The sequence below is a fragment of the Cyprinodon tularosa genome, unplaced genomic scaffold (genome assembly GCF_016077235.1).
Source record: "Cyprinodon tularosa strain WSP-4 unplaced genomic scaffold, ASM1607723v1 ctg664, whole genome shotgun sequence".
NCBI lineage: Eukaryota > Metazoa > Chordata > Actinopteri > Cyprinodontiformes > Cyprinodontidae > Cyprinodon > Cyprinodon tularosa.
The window spans coordinates 143,299-160,826 of NW_024039412.1; the positions used below are offsets into that span (position 1 = coordinate 143,299).

General features: G+C 40.5%; 1 protein-coding gene across 1 annotated transcript; it reads right to left on the reverse strand.

Annotated features, from left to right (window-relative positions):
• Positions 1-2,829: 2,829 nt before the first annotated feature.
• On the reverse strand, positions 2,830-14,383 carry gdf10b (growth differentiation factor 10b). Its single transcript, XM_038267177.1, has 3 exons — positions 14,004-14,383; positions 4,299-5,206; positions 2,830-4,022 (listed from the first exon to the last, which is right to left on the reverse strand). The coding sequence occupies exons 1-3, from the start codon at positions 14,227-14,229 to the stop codon at positions 3,831-3,833; spliced, it is 1,326 nt and encodes a 441-aa protein (XP_038123105.1). The 5' UTR covers positions 14,230-14,383; the 3' UTR covers positions 2,830-3,830.
• Between the last annotated feature and the right edge of the window lie 3,145 nt (positions 14,384-17,528).

A 17,528-nucleotide genomic window follows, 5' to 3' on the forward strand; every position in this document is an offset into this window, starting at 1 on the left:
ACTGTTCCCACAAAGTTGGGAGCATGGAATTGTCCAAAATGTCTTGGTATGCTGAAGCATTCAGAGTTCCTTTCACTGGAACTAAGGGGCCAAGCCCAGCTCCTGAAAAACAACCCCACACCATAATCCCCCCTCCACCAAACTTTACACTTGGCACAATGCAGTCAGACAAGTACCGTTCTCCTGGCAACCGCCAAACCCAGACCCGTCCATCAGATTGCCAGATGGAGAAGCGCGATTCGTCACTCCAGAGAACGCGTCTCCACTGCTCTAGAGTCCAGTGGCGGCGTGCTTTACACCACCGCATCCGACGCTTTGCATTGCACTTGGTGATGTATGGCTTGGATGCAGCTGCTCGACCATGGAAACCCATTCCATGAAGCTCTCTGCGCACTGTTCTTGAGCTAATCTGAAGGCCACATGAAGTTTGGAGGTCTGTAGTGATTGACTCTGCAGAAAGTTGGCGACCTCTTCGCACTATGCGCGTCAGCATCCGCTGACCCCGCTCCGTCAGTTTACGTGGCCTACCACTTCGTGGCTGAGTTGCTGTCGTTCCCAAACACTTCCATTTTCTTATAATACAGCTGACAGTTGACTGTGGAATATTTAGGAGCGAGGAAATTTCACGACTGGATTTGTTGCACAGGTGGCATCCTATCACAGTTCCACGCTGGAATTCACTGAGCTCCTGAGAGCGACCCATTCTTTCACAAATGTTTGTAAAAACAGTCTGCATGCCTAGGTGCTTGAATTTATACACCTGTGGCCATGGAAGTGATTGGAACACCTGATTCCAATAATTTGGATGGGTGAGCAAATACTTTTGGCAATATAGTGTAGGTTCCCAGTGTCCAAAATTATTATCATGGTGAATGGCACAAGAAATATACCATTTTAGAAAGACTCCAAGCAAAGCTCATGTCACACCAATTCTATATGAAACAAAGACATGTTAAACTGCTGATAGACAGATAATCAGAACCCCTAGGAGGAAGGGTCATATTAAAATAATGTGCCTCATCTCATCCTCAGAGTTTCAGTCTTTTATTCACAGTGTCTCCCATTTGGTTCATGCTGAGCTTTTAAAAAAAGACTCCATGGGGCCTTTTCAATATTTGGTTGAGTTTGTCTCTTGTGTACTCATTTGGGAAAAGAGGCCGAGAACAAGTACAGCAATTATTGCAATTATGATAGGAAAATTAAAGCAAACAAAAACCAAGTAAGAAAGTGTGTGAATTTAGAAATGTTTGGCAAAAACTTCACATTCACAGTGTGGTTTGACCATATGAGAATATGTTTAATAATATTAATTAATTAATAAATTAGATATTTCAACAGCCAGCATCTTAGCCACACTCCAACTTATGTGTTCAGTTACAAAAATGTAAAAGTTTTATCTGAAAGAGTGCAGGTAGATTTGTACTTCCAGGATTAGGGATGGGAATCGAAAACCGGTTCCTGTTCAGAACCGGTTCCGTATTCTCCGATTCCATGGCATCGTTTGGCAGCTCGCTGAACGATTCTTTTTTCGATTCCCGCAGCACCAGAGCCTAGAGCGCCGGCTCTGGGGAGCACGACTTATGTCACGTTTTTTTACGTAAGTTACGCAAGTTGCAAGAACTATTCGAGGAGGAAGACAACGAGCTGCGGTCACTTTGTGAATCAAAGCCCCGTCTTTCCTTAGCCCAGAGGGTAGATCAGGAAATCCAGCTCTATAAAAGCTTGCCCTCCATCCCCTGCAGGGATAGCGCCACACTGTGGTGGTGGAACAAGCAAGATACGCTGCCCTTGCTATCTGGACTGGCTGAAAACTACCTCTGTGTGCAGGCTTCCTCCACCCCATCTGAGAGGGTGTTCTCCACGGCTGGAGACACCATAAGCCCTGAAAGATCCCGTATCCTTCCAGAAAAAGCAGATATGCTCATCTTTCTGCAAAATAACTGTTCATTTTCCCTACTACTGTTTTATAATTAGTATTTTTTGTTATTTAAAATAGGTTATTATCCCATCATTTATTAGACATTGTTGGTTATTAAGTTTGTTCTTGTATTCATTTTTCATTTAAACACGGATGTTACTCCAGTTTCACATTTCCTGTGGACATCTTGATCTTGTTGATTTTGTAAGATTGTGCAATAGTTAAGTAAACAAAGTTGATGCTGATAATCAAACTGTTTGTTCTCCTTTTTTCCCCAAATTGGAATCGAAAAAAGAATCGAAAAAGAATCGAATCGTTTCACAGAATCGAAAAGGGAATCGGAATCGTGAAAATCTTTTCAATTCCCAACCGTATCCAGGATGTCATAATATTTGGTTTCTTTGAACTTGATGTTTCTGAGTAAAAAAACAAAAAGAAATTGTCGTCATGCATCAACTCATATGTGACAACAAAGATTTAAAGGTATTTTTCTAAAGTCTATTGTTAAAAAACTAACGAAACAAAAAACACCCACAGAAGGAGGCCACTTTGAGTTTTGGTTGTACATAAAAAAGAGTAAAGTGGTCTGAAAAGGGATAAGATCAGTTAAAGCAGGGGGTTAGATAAGGACACTTTCTGAGTATTTATCTTCATAATTCTGATAGGCAAAAAATAATGTACATTGATTAGAATTTTTTTTTTACAGACATCTGTTAAAGAAACACTGTTTAGATTTTTGTTTTTCTCAGATTTACAAACCAAAAACCAAGACCCTTTCTTAGTTCATAAAAATGTTTTTTTTTCTAAAACATTATTAGCTTTCATTACAGTTAGCAGTTTATATAATTCAGTATTTACCATTGAGTGTACATACAAGTCAATTAAAAAAAAAAACAATGCCATGCAATATGTTGAAGTATACACCACTGTAGTACTATTTAATTGCACTTTAAAGGTTCATACTTTCTTGTAAATACGTACATTTATCTTTTTACCTATTGTTAAAATCCTTCATCCGTTTAATATTTTTACATATCACTAGGTGTATAATGCTGTCTACAGGCTACAAGTGTAAAGAAAGTCTTTCATTTCACATTTCATTACCTTTCATAGAACGCACACCAGATGGCAGCGTTGGACTGTTTATCACCCAGTCATGCCGTGATGCAGAAGCCTGAAGCATACAGACTTTGATATGCTGGAGCACTCAATGGAAGACCAAATACATCATTTAGAAGTAAAACACAGGAACAAAGCTATTGGAACTAGGTTTTATCATGACAATGGTTAACTTGACACAAAGTGAGCATTTCTGCAGTTTCCTTTTAGGGTGTTCTCCGTGGCGTTGCAGTTTGTCAGCTCAACTAAAACAGGAATACACGAAAATGAACGGTGAAAGCATAAAGAGAAAGCAGCTGACATCCATTTCATCCACAGATGTACACAAATGGATAATTGGGGAGTTGAGTTTCCTGAACAGAGTTGCTCCTTAAGAGTCTGAGGTGACCCTGGAAACGTAGGTCCCTTCGAGTCCAAGCACAAGTTTGCTCAAAGGCAGAATCACTTATGTGATTAGAAAATCAAGACTAAAGCCATTAAAAATTGAGGCAATCAAAAACGATGTGTAGATGTTTCTTAAGGTAAACTCCTCTGTATCTTAATTGATTTAATGAAATAATTAAATAATAGGTAATGAACATTAGCTTTAAAAACTGTTAATAAAGCAGCATAGTTTAAGGCAACGTTCCCTCAGATCAGAAAACAAGAACAATTTGGATAAAAAAGCATTTCTCAGTTCCCCTTAACATCTCACATCATTCTTAACATTTCTCAAAATTTTCCCTTTGCCTCTATGGTATTGTCTTTCTCTAAGTCTTTTCATTCATGGCGCTTCTCATAGGCTTGGACGGTCCTACCGACAGCCGCACGTGTCCACAGACATTCCAGGGTAGACCTTTAGCACCAGGTTTCTGTCTGGGTCCAGAAAGAGGACACTAAGGGGACTCATCTTGTCAGGAACGCAACATGGTTCAGGGACTCCAGGGATGATTCCAACAGCTCGGACGATACTCTGGATAGTGGCATGATTGGATGGATGTGCCAACTAAAGGAAGGAAGTGTGGAGAAGCAACTGTTAGCACTGAACCTGAACAGCACAAAAACAAACAACAAAAATACTCTTTTTTGGTGAAGGTCAAGGACCTTTCCTCTTCCTTTGTTTAGTAGCAAGTGAACTCTTACTCACAATTGGTATTGTGAGAAGTTCTTGCTTAATTGAACAATTCTATATATGATATGACTATCCCCACCCCACCACCCAATGGATCATCTGTAAAACATCCATCTAGGAAGACTTTAACTTAAAATACCCATGACTTACTTTAGGTATAGGGAATCCACATGTGCCAGCACAGTAATAGGCATCAAAAGACTTCGGTGCCAGCACCCATTCGCTCCACCCAATGTCTGCGAAGTCAACCCTGAGGTAGCGTCTGGAGCAAACCTTGGGTTCACTCCACTGTCTCCTTCTGGCCTTTTTCATTGTCCTCTCATCAAAGTTCAGAACCTGTGGCTTGTTCATATCCTCACTGCTCACCTGGCCATGCTTTCTCCCATTTTTGACTGTAGCTTTGGCTTTAGGTGGGAAATATGTGTTCTGCCACAGTTCATGGTTTTTAAAAGCACTGAAATGAACCTCTGGAATGTCATTGGTTTGGATCTGAAGGTGTAGCTCTCTCCGGATTCTGGATGCTGAGGTGGAGGCAGATATATCATCCCCAACAGGAAATGGTCCATACCTCTGAAGGGAAAGGGCAACGCTGTTTGGCTCGTCTATAGCTTGATCATCGGCATAGACCAAGATGTAAGGCAGGTTGGCTGGAGAGAGATGCTCATGGCTGAGAGCTCCTCTTTGATGCATGCCGGCTGCTTCAAGCCCCACATCAGTCTCCACAGTGATCACCATCTCGTTTACCTCCCTGGCCCGTTTTACCACGGTTGTCACATCTCTGGTTTGCCAAGAGCCTTTTTTGAGAGATACAAGACTTATGTTTCCGAGCGGTGTTGCAAATGCAGAATCGTGGGGGGATCCATAGAAGAGAAGCTGCTGGGAGGGCTGGTGGGAATGCCAAAGTGCAGTGGATAGGTGTCGAGGCTTTCTGAAGCGCCATGGCCTTTGGTGGTGGCGGGGACGCCTGTTAAGGAAGTGAAAAGAGGCAGAAAGGATGATCTCGGTGTTCTGAATTGAGGACAAGTTGAACTGGAGCACCTCTCTGCCAGGCAGAACTCCTGAAAGACAAGAAAATTACAAATAAGGGGGGCAAGAAAAACTTGAATCAAGTCTGACGTTTATGCATGGGTTGTAGGAATGGTGATGCCATTACAAAAAACGGAAAGCTGTACTGAGTCAGAGTAAGAAAAAGGGATAGATTCAAGAAGCACTCTCCCATTTGTTGTTTAGCACTGCATTTAAGCTGGCTGAACAAGCTATTAAACTTTTCTTTACTTCTGAAGAGATGCTTTAACCCCTTGAGCCCTACGGACCCACCTGTGGGTCCAGCTGCTACGTGACCTCGTAATTTTAACAAACCCCCAGTATTGATGTAAAAAACACATTTGGCACAGTTTGGTGACATTTTTGGATAAATGTGCCAAAATGGCCCCTCCGCCTAAGAAATTTCTCACTAATACCATTCTAAAATAAATATGATTCATCTGATTGAGCCCAAATTTGGTATATTTTTACACAACATTTAGATTTAAAAGTCTGTACTACTTTTTTGTGCTATAAATAATATTTTGGTAGTGTTTTGCAATGTTTATTTCAAAGAAAATTTTGGCGAGGTTCAAAAAAATGCAAAATATTTTGTATTTTGTCCCTAATATTACAGGCAGGGTCAAAGCTACAATGGTGCTGACACCAGAAAACCATTCTATGACATCTTACCTTTACAGACGTACCAAAAGTTTCTTCTTAAATCTAATAGCTGTGAGGCTATAAGTGATTTACTTTTGTGTGTTTTTGTCAGGCAGAAATTTATTTATACCCCCTGAGGGTGTAAGAGGTTAAAGTATATAGTGCTTTTATTTGACTTTTTTGTGTTCATACCCCAATATCTCACTCTTTTTGCATACAATGTTTTTATGATAAATTATGTTGTCCCACTGGCATAGTATTGGTCATTTTTGGTCAAGTTTTTTAGTAAATATAGTTTAGTATACTTTCTGCATATAGAAACTTTTATATGCATATAAAGCATCATGAGACCAGGATTATGAGACTGTGCATGTGTACAATTGGTCGAAAAGCAGAAGCAATAAAGGTGCACAGGTAAAATAAAAAGAAAAGTCCTAGATCAAGAGTTAAAAATCACAAGATGTTTAATTCCAAGAAAAGAAAAACTAGTTCCTTTGGGAAAACAGTATGAGCACTGGTGCACTAAAGCAGAAAGCTTTAAAGCTCAGGAAACATTCTGATGTCATTGCAAAGTTGAAAAATAACGTGGCATGTCCTTTTTTCCAGCGTTTTATTGTCATTACACTGTCACAAGTACAGAGCAGCAAAATAAACTCTCTGGATTTAACCGATTGCCTTGGGGAGCAGTGGGCTGCCAATGTGCGGCGCCCAGGGAGCAGTGTGGGAGTTAAGGGTCTTGCTCAGGGACCCAGAGTGGACGCTGTGGGGCTTGAACCTCAGGATTCCAAGCCCGATGCTCTAACCACTAAGTTGCCAATCCCAAAAGCTTGAATTAGCGTGAAGGGTCTTGCCCAAGAACCCAAAAAGGCAGCTCATACCCCCCAGTGGGGATACCAACCCAGGCTTGCTGTCTGCGGGAAGGATGACTTACCACTTGCTGATCCTTGCTAATAGTGGTACTAGTCTTAGTAATGCTTTAAGCCCATCCTCCAGGCTTTCAGTTTTCCGCGAGACGTGGGGCCATATGCACGACTGTTTATGTGAGCTCATTGTGCACGGTGCTGGAATTCTATTAAGACTGAAAAAAGGTATTTTGAAACACTTTCATGATGGACACTTGAAGTAGATAGATTAATTATATGATCTTTAAGCTGATGACTGGCTTAATTACTCATTTTAATCTTCTGTCTAACTCTGCTCAGTTTCTTTCTGCGGTTCATCTGATCCACCTGCTCCTACCTCTGTTTAAACAGCTTTCTAACCAGTCTTCAGGGCGAGATTATTCTCGAGCCAGTGGGCAGGGTGTACCAGCGTTACCTGACTGTTTCTGATTACCTGTTCTGCCTCTCAACCTCTGAGCATGCCTGTTCCTGTCTGATCCGTTTGCCTGACCTGTCTTTGGACTCCTGCTGGATCCTGCCCGCTTGCTGAACTTGCCTCCTGACACCGACCTGATTTCACTTTGGAACATCTTCTGATCTCCTTGTTCTGAATGCTGAACACGTCCTCGACACCAGCTTTAGCTTCACTCTCTGAATTATCCTGCCTTCCTTCAGATCTGATCTCTTGCTAGTTCTCTGTCCTTTGGGACTACGGCGTTTGGGACTCTACTGTGTGAGCGGCGCCCGCCACGTCTTGTTGGCAGCCGACTGGCTGGAATCAACCATGTTCTCCCGCCACGGACTGAACTATTAAACCAGGTTAGTGACTCACATTCATAATCTTCCTGCACAGATTTACGTGGTCACTGACCTGTTTTATTTCTGCAGAGGTTCCGGCCTTGGATGCCCTAGCTGCTAGAACTGCAGATCTGTTGGTTATAAATAAACGCTTTTGAATTAGATGACTGTCTGTCTGCCTTGAATACTGGGTCCTCTGTTTTGAGCCATGGAATATTTTATCATAATCAAGCAGATTATTATGTTACAGGGATATAACATGACTATTTACTTTTAAAAAAAAGCCAATGTGCTGAAACTGATGGAGCAGCAGCCACCTATCTAAGTGGGGTCAACTTATTTATATTATTTTGAGGAGTTGCACAAATAAATATTGAATTTTTTAATGAAATATAATCAATTATGTCATATGGGACATTTATATTGCTTTTATTAGTGTGTGTTCAAATCAGAATACTGTTTATTTACTGTATTTCTGATTAAAGGTATTCTCACAGCCTCATGACAGCTGACATTGTTCTTTCTTTACTGCTTTTTTTACAATCTGAAACAAAAACAAACACTTGCAATCTGATTTCATGTTTAACTGTTATTTTGTCAAAGAGATGTGAAACGTAAAAGGAGGCCTTTCGTTGAACCTGTAATAAGTTTTTAACCTGTCTTTGTCGTTTCTTCTCTCGGGTTTGAGGTGAATGAATAAAAACAGGATCAGAAAAAAAAAAGCACTAACCACAACGTGTTTCTCAACACATCTGAGCAGAGCAGCATGGAAAAGATTAGGAGCTGCACGGTTAAGTGCTTGCCTTATGCATGACCAAAAAACCTCATCCCTGATAGCTATACTCTTGAAGTTCAGCCTCGTCTCCCGCACTTCCACCACAGCCTGAAAGACAAACATTGGACCGGTCCAGTAGGTCTCTTGCAGGCATATGGAAGTGCTTATTGGAGAAAAAGTTAGACCTGAGGCTTTTTTTGGTGTGCAGCCGGTGTCTGGCTGTGATAATAGGCACTTGTCTAACACCTAGGCTTCTACATCTACTTTGGAGGCAGGAGAGTTTGACTCCTTCAATCGCTCTAATATAGTAAATCACAACACTGTCGTAGGAGATTTAGCCCAAAGGAAGCTGGCTAATCCAGGGGCAATGATGATACAAAAAGAACATTTTACTGAACATTTAAAGTCTGATTAGACCCTTTAGGCAGATACTTTGGTAATCTAAAAGTGTCCTGTGTGAGTGAAGTATGCAAAAACTAAGCAACATGTGCTCAAGGCGGATACTGTATATATCCCATAAACCTCTTCATTTAAAAAGTGAAGTTGAAGACTAGTCTAAACATTTATAGCACAAATGATTACATATAAATATGGTATGTGTACCTTTACACATTGGATGATGGTGCAACTAAATCAATGTGTTTTACTGATATCTTATAGAAAAGAAAAAAACAAATGATACTGTTTCCCCTAAATCAATGCTGTTTTTAAACAGAAATAAAGCTGCAATCTGGCCTTTATCCCTCACCTACTTTACACACATAGAAACTGAAATTAGGTCAGATTGAAAAGAGACTTTATTTTAACAGAAAATGTAAAATGTTAAAGCCTGTAGTCTAGAAGCAACTTTGACTATAGGCTATTCTAACACATACATCATCTAAGCCATTCATGGTTGAATGTTTACGTTCGTCCTGCTGAAAGGTAAACCTCCCGCCTAATTGTAAATATTTTGCAGCCTCAAAAATATTTTTTCCCAGATGCGCCCTTATTTAGAGGTGGGTCGTAACTATGGAGTTCATTTTGTTCCATTATTGTTGCAAGCAAAGAGGATATTTTGTAAAGGGCAATAAGACGGGAAAAAAATATAAATTGAAATTTGAGAAAAAAAAAAAAACATTTTTAAGTTTTGGGAGTAAATTTCTCAGATGAATATTTAAAAAATATATTTTTTATATTAAATATATGTATTAGATTTTCTAATTGTTTTTCGTAAAGGTTTTCGTCTTCAGATTGAGTGTCATTAATTGCGTTCTTTTTAAGTTGCATTTTATTCTCTTCCCTCTGGGGGCGGGCTTTTCAATTCTATTGGTCTACTGGACGTTAGCCACAGTACTGTATTGGTCAGGAGAGGGTGGCTCTGTTCGAATTCATGGGCTGCGTCTTCCAAGGACGCAGTCGATCTAGACTGGATCCTTCGAAGTCCGCGAAAATAAGAAGACCGGCTGTGAATTCAAACAGGTCTACACACCGGCGGGTTTTACCACCGTAGGCTACGTTGCTTAGCAACCGTGAAAGTTGACACACAAAGCAGGAAAAGAATGAATACCGAAGTTTTCAAAACTGTTTTTTAATTATTTATTTTTTATTGTAAAGTGAACAAAGACTATACTCACAAAAATACAGATTGAAATAAAGGTTCCAACCACCGGGAGCAGGAACAAACAAAATCAAATGTAATTTTGCACATCTCTGATGATGCTGCTATTTTAAGATATCCATTATTGTAAAAATGTCCATAGCTGCATATTGGTTATTTATTCTCAAGGTGAATAGTTTTATGTTGTTAAAACACTTTATAGTATTATGTTATTCTCATACATTTTTTTAAGGTCCTCATTTGTGTGACCATTTTCAATAATCTTTCAGCTGCATTAAATTTGCCCATTGTGGGACAATAAAGAGATTTTCTATTCTATTCTATTCTATTCTATAAAAGGGGTAGAAAGATATAAGTAAATCTAATCAATGTGTGTATAAAACATATATCTGCAAAATCTCTAATAATCAACAACAAAAAATACTTAGTTAAGCAAATTGTGCAAAACAGCAATAAAAAAATTAAAATCCTATCAGATTTATAGTCCCCACACTGTAGATATATTAGAATCTTAAATTACAGCCAACCCCATTTACAGAGCAACAGATAAAAACCTTTAGATAAATCAAACATTACCGCCACATATCTGACTGAATAACCATTAAAACAACTATTTTCATTAATCATAGACGGAACTATTCACATACTTGTATTATATCAAACTGCACTTCCAATATTCACCACTGTTCGGGGCCAAGTAACCTTTCCTCTGATCGGAGCAGCCAGCTTGCTTGGTCTTGCAATGAATCCTGGGAAAACCAAGGATAGAGAGGATACATCGGACCCATCCTTCAAATATGGAGTTAAAAGGAGGACGCATTTTAAAGGCACACTATGCAACATTTTTCAGTTAATTAATGTGTTCCATAACGTTTTGGATGATTAAATGAGTCATTTCAGGTTGAACAAAGGTATTCTCGGCCGCCCTGGTGGTCTGTGGGGGAAATACCGCACTTGCAATTGCAGGAGTACCGACCCGCACCCACAGGCTCAGAAGTCTCGTGAGAGTCAGTCTTGCTTTACGGCCGAGAACTGCTACACCCCCCAGTTAAAAGCATTCTCGTTGCTAGCACAGTGGCGATCCTTGTGCAGTTATGCTACGTTCACGCAGCAAAAGCAGCAAAATCGTGTCTGCTGCTTCATTTTTTCTGCTTGAACCAGTTAGTTCTGACGCTCTGGCTGTGCGGTGCAAAAGTGTGTCTGATGCGCGTTGGGCGGAGCTTCACTATCCTTTCTCTGCCTTGCAGCTATATTTGCTGTGATCATTTGGAATAAAGTAGTTTTAATATGTGTTTAAATGAGAAAATACACCTGAAAACGTAATCAGTGCCGTCAGTTCATTCAGATTATTATCCTGCCTTCAATATTTTTTCTGTCGGAGCCGCTCAGACCCCCACATACCAGCGGGGCGCCGACAGTATGGATCCCTTCATCAGCAGCGGTTCACCACGGCAGCTGGTAGGTGTTTTTCATCTAAATAATCCAAACTGCATATTCTGCCGGCAGATTTCTGCATTTTAAGTTAATTTAGGCGTCAATAAACTGTTTAAGAGGAGTGATCATAGCCTCTGATCATCAGCGCTGTCTCTCTCCCTGCTTCAGCTGCTCAGACGCGCTGGGCCTGCTGCTCCTTTGCTGCGCCTTGACGCGCGTCAACCATTGACTTTGCATGTAAACTCGCTGCTTCTGTCGCGCCAGCTGCGGTGTGAACGCAGCATTAGTCATTGGTTGCGTTCGCCTGTCTGCTAAGCTCAAAACAACCGCGCCTGGCTTGACGGAGAAACCAGGAGAACAGCTGTGTATATTTACGACAGTGCACTTTTACTTTCGCCCTCTGGGGGGAGTCTCGCTGGAAAATCAACACCGGTTGCATAGTGTACCTTTAAGGTCGCATAACGAGGACTCTTGGAATCCGACCAGACCTCCGCGCTGTGCTATGATTAATCGTACTTCGAATCTGGCCTTCTGAGGACGCAGCCCATGAATTCGAACAGAGCCAGTGTTTCGATTAGACTTAGTCAGGGGTGCCGTATGGGGGGGAGGGGTTCGAAGATTCTAAGGGCCCTTGACTGGGGGGGACCCAAAAGAAGTAGAAAAGGTTTGTCCTGCTATATTTTTCAAATATAAAAAGAAAATCCAGCAGTGAAATAAATTATCTTTGTGAACTCCCTCATTTTTCAGCAGTAAACAGTGAAATAAACCACGTATATATTGAATATATGAATAGATTTTTATACCATTAAAATATATTATACCATAAATATATTTCATATAATACTATGCCCTTTTATACCATTAAAATACATATATTGATCATTCTCTTGTGCAGCCTGAAGCAGCCACACCGCAAATACATGTTTTGTTATTACACGTATACAAGAATGAAAAATTAGTTCTCAGGGCCAGCATAAAAATAACCTGCCCTTGAATATGGTTATAGCAAAACCTAATCGTTATATTTAACTTTTTCACATTATGGTCATTTTCCTTTGTAGAAATTTTACAACAATGTAAATGATACTCTTTAGTGCATCTTTACAGCACTTTTAGAGCTTGCATTGTTTTATTTTTTTTGGATGGGGTGGGGGGGGGCAATATCAATGATTATGTCTTTCATGGGGGCCCAAATTCCTGGCGGCGTCCCTGGACTTAATGCCAAAAAAATAGAAAAAAATTAATTAATAGAAAAAAAAGCTGTACCAATTTGAGAAAATAATGAGGGTTACTTTGAACAACTTATTTTGATTAAGAAGTTCATTTCTGGATTGCTTTTTCTGTCATTTCAGTTTAACAAACATGCTCTTTGCTTGAAACAATAATGGAGTAAAATTCCCTCCGCATTGTGAGAATAAAATGTCTGGTTACTCCGTTCACCATCAGCCGTTCATCAGCTATTTAAATATCAGGTAAAACTACAGTAAACAGCAGCTGTTGTCAGTGGAAGTTCTTTATCCTTTCCTCACATGTATCCATTACCTACTGTCAACATTTCTGACTTTGTTATTTTTTAAACATGTTTTCTAATTGCATTTCTTCTCTTTTCTTTTTCACTTTAAAATATTAGAATTTGCAAAAGTGCAAAAACAAAATCAGTTAAGGTCATTTTCTTAAGCTAACAATTTGCACACAGTTTGGTTGAGTTAGTTTACTCAAGGTTTATTATTAATTATTTTATTTCCACAGATGTGAAACAGCAAGAAAATGAAGCATATCAACTCAAACACCATGAGGAGTCTGGATGGATCAATGACTTCCACCCTGGCACCAACTACACCACCATCCAAACTACAACCTCAAAGTTTCTACAGTCATCCAAATACTTTCCCCATCAGGATCAAGAGAAAACATAATTATGATGGTTTACAGTAAAATTTTGGAAACTAATATTGAACATTGCACTGTTCTCTTGTGGTTCAGCAGAACAGTTACTTTCAGGCACATGTGTATATTGAGATACCCAAAATATTTTGATATAGTTTTTTTTTTTTTTATTATTATTATGTTGCATTGGCTACTGTTAACAAAAATGTATGATTTACCCACTCTTATCTAGTTACAATGCTACCTAATATATAAAGTACATTTTTTATGTTTATTGTATTTCATCATTAGAACCCAGGAGCTCTAATGGTTTTCCTACAGCAAAGATATTTGTGTAATTTGGTGACTTTTCCTGCACACAATATTTGTTCAGCCTTAATGGTAACTAATAGTGAACCTCAAAAATCAGTAGAACTTCCCTGGTTTGTTCTGGTTTGCCTGCTTGTTATGTTTTTTTGTTAGTTTCAGTGGTTGATGGATTCACTATGGAATGTTTAATATTATTTGCATAATTCTGCCTTATATTTCTTGACATTGTTTTTCATAATTGTTCTCTAATGTTCTCATCTGGAAGCTTGTTTATAAACTAAATGGTAACAAATTGGCTCCAGACTGAATCATTTTCCTACAACTTCATAATGCTGTGTTGTTTTTTTTGTATAGAATCTTAATAAAAAATTTTTGTAGCTGGACAGGAAAGGTGAAAATGTGTGAAAATGTCTCGGCTTCTAATGCAGATCAATAAATACTTGAATCGTTTTTCCAAAAGTGAATCCTGGTGAGCAGACACTCACTCGGGACGGCTTTGAAGCTCCTCACGGTGTTTCCATCCCTGCGGCTCTGCGGCTCCTTGCTGTACCTCTCATACACCTTGAACATGTTTATGGAGAACATGTCCTGGTTCTCCTGCGCAAAGACGCGCTGATCCACGGGCGGCGGCGCTCCATCCTGACCTTCCGACCCGGGCTGAGTCCCGCCAGGTTGGAGGGTCAGAAGCAAAAGGAGAAGCCGGATCGCCATGAGTGATGACCTGAAACACAAGAGCCGCTGTGGTTTCAGCCTGACTTCCAGTCGGATTCCGGATGATAAAATCCTCCACAGTCTGAGGTCCACGGCTGTCTGTGCTGGAGGAGCGCGGCCCCTGGTTAGACCTAGCTCAGCCCGGCCCAGACGCACGCGGCTGGATGACAGAAGGTGACGCCCCCTGAGCGCTAAGCCAACAGGAGCCCGGCAGCCAATTAGGTGAGCTGCAGCTCAACAGTATCGCAGGATGCAAAGTCCACAGCTCCCGTCACAACAGTCAGAGGAGAATAACAGAGAATACATGTTTGATTATTGGATCCCTGCTGCACCATTCAGCCCCAATGACGCTCCGCCGCATCCATGGAGAACAGAAGAGTCCAAACTTACGGAGCTTTGAAGGGAACGCCAGACTCCATCTACCCCCACAAACACAGACACACGTCCCCTGGAAAAACGTTTTACCCATCATCGAGTGAATTTTGTTCTATTTTTTGTTGTGAGGAAAGAACAATATTTTTATTTTATAAGATAAGATTTAATAAAGAATTTTTTTCATAAATATATTTTTTTTTCTTCTTCTTTTTTTCATATATATATATATGAAAAATATATATATATAAATATATATATATATATAAAGAGATCATATCTCTCCTGTCTTAGTTGCTCTTTATTGGCTTCCTATTAAATCCACAATACAATATAAAAAACTTCTTCTCACATATAAACAGTGTTGGGCACGTTACTTTGAAAAAGTAATTAGTTATAGTTACTAGTTACTTCTCCCAAAAAGTAACTGAGTTACAAACTGAGTTACTCCACAATAAAAGTAACTAGTTACTAGTAAAAGTAACTTTTGCGTTTCTCGCCCCCGTAACCCTCACCATCCAGCCCCCACCTTCTCGCGGACGACAAAGACAAGAACCTGCAGAGAGTTTAGCATTTATTGCAACTCAACGTAAATGACATCAGGGGGGAACGCCATGTGAAGTTTTTTAACAGGGTGTTCAGATCTGGTGAGTATATGAAATTAATAACTGGGGATGTCTAATTCTGAAATCCTGTGTGTTTGGGTTGTTATAGATACTGCAACATCCATCCATCCATCCATCCATCCATCCATCCATCCATCCATCCATCCATCCATCCATCCATCCATCCATCCATCCATCCATCCATCCATCCATCCATCCAGATTTCTCCCTTTCTCCACATAGGCTAATGATCGTTCACGCTCTCCATAGTTCTCACTAGGCGCGAGCACAGGGCAACTGTTACGTGCCTTTAGCGAGCATGCGCGTTTCCAGTCGCTTGCGCGGTGAATCGTGCCGCCTGCGCTGTGCGGAGATGCAGGGGAAACCGTATCTGATGGGGAAACGCAGCTCGACGTAACACCAGTATTTCCATCTGGAAAACGCTGTTTTGCTGCTGGAGTCCTCCTCACTCTTCATCTCTCTGTGTGTGCTGTACGTCAACAGCCACCAGCAGAAACACCCACCTACCCAACTGACAGACGGAATCTCACTATACATCAGCCATTCTCATCCTCCCCTCTCTCATGACAAGGCGCGCACGAGTCCTATCATGAAAAAAGGTTCATTGTGCGACCTGAGTAACGCGCAGTAACGGGGTGTCTGCAATGGTAACTGCGTGATAGTTACAGTCAAAGTAATTAGTTAGATTACTCGTTACTAAAACAAGGTAACGCCGTTAGTAACGCCATTACTTTCAACGCCGTTAGTCCCATCACTGCATATAAAGCCTTAGAATGGCCAAGCTCCATCTGATATCAGATGCTTTTTCTCATTGTAGCTTTGCCTTGTCTCTTCCTGTTTGGCTGTGACTCCATCCTGGAGAGAATTATCAGCTGTGCTGCTGACATCAACACATTTGTGTATAGATGTAGGAGATCGGCCTGTTTTTCAGTGTAGTCCTGTTTCTCTGACTGTGACTAACTGGATGTGCTCTCTTCATCCTCTGACATGGGAGCCGTCTCGTGACCTTGTCTGCCTGGCTGTGTGTTTCCTGGACAGGACCGCCATTTCCTAACCTGACAACAGCCAGATGCATGTCTCGCTCCGCCTAGCTCCACTCACATACATCTGGGAACCCGCTCATTGAAAGTGATTTCCCCAACCGAATTTATGGTCTGTCCAATCAGGACGCAGGGCGGGTGTGTCCTGGAGTGGAGAAGCGACCGTGAGATTCCAACAACAATGGCGGCTCGCATTGAGGAAGCAAGCGTTAGCATTGATGCTGCTATTTATTCTGTGTTGTCCAATTTATCTGATATTGTTTCATCAAAAGAACATCAGAGAACGGCTTTGAAAGCTTTTGTTGGTGGAAACGATGTTTTCGCCCTTCTCCCGACCGGATTTGGCAAGAGCTTGATCTACCAAATGGCTCCTCCTCTCACAGCGTCACGGGTTAGCTTCGGTGTGAGTGGTTGAAATAGCACGTCAATAAAGATGACAGACAAGTGGCTTATCCAATCATATGCAAGGAGTTTTGATAAGGCCCAGCCTTCAGTAAAGGCAATTCCTATGGCGGGTTCCCAGATGTATGTGAGTGGAGCTACAGTAGGCGGAGCGAGACATGCATCTGGCTGTTGTCAGGTTAGCCGTTTACAGCTGCTTTTTCTATCTCTGCTTCTGTCTGCTTGAACCCCAGTCGGCCTCAGCAGATGGCCGCTCACACTGAGCCTGGTACTGCTGGAGGTTTCTTCCTGTTAAAAGGGAGTTTTTCCTCTCCACTGTCGCTACAAGCATGCTTAATGTGAGGGATTGCTGAAGAGTCAATGAGTCGATGCAATGAACTGGTTTTCCTTAAATAGAAAACTTTGAATCAATCTGACTGGATGATCTGGTTGAACTGTAAAGTGCCTTGAGGTGACTTGTGTTGTGATTTGGAGCTATATAAATAAACTAAATTGAATTGAATTGATTATTTATATATATAAAATAATATCCATACATATGTTTTTTTTTCTTCCTTTACCTTAAACCTTAAAATTTTTCTTTTTTGATTGAGTTTTATAAATTGGATTCTTTTGAAATTGCATTTTCCAGATCACCTTCTCTTTACTTCTGAGGTGGGCTTTCAGAGCAGAGATGCATTTATATTTTTCTGCTTGGACGTTAGCAAAACATCCTTATTAGTTAGGAGAGAAATTTTATTTAAAAGATTTTTTTTTTTAAATGGAACCTAAAAACTTAAATAAATCGAACTTATGAACATTTATAAACATCAAACAGGTAAAACAAGTTTTGCAAAAGGAGTGTGGAAAAAAATTGGTA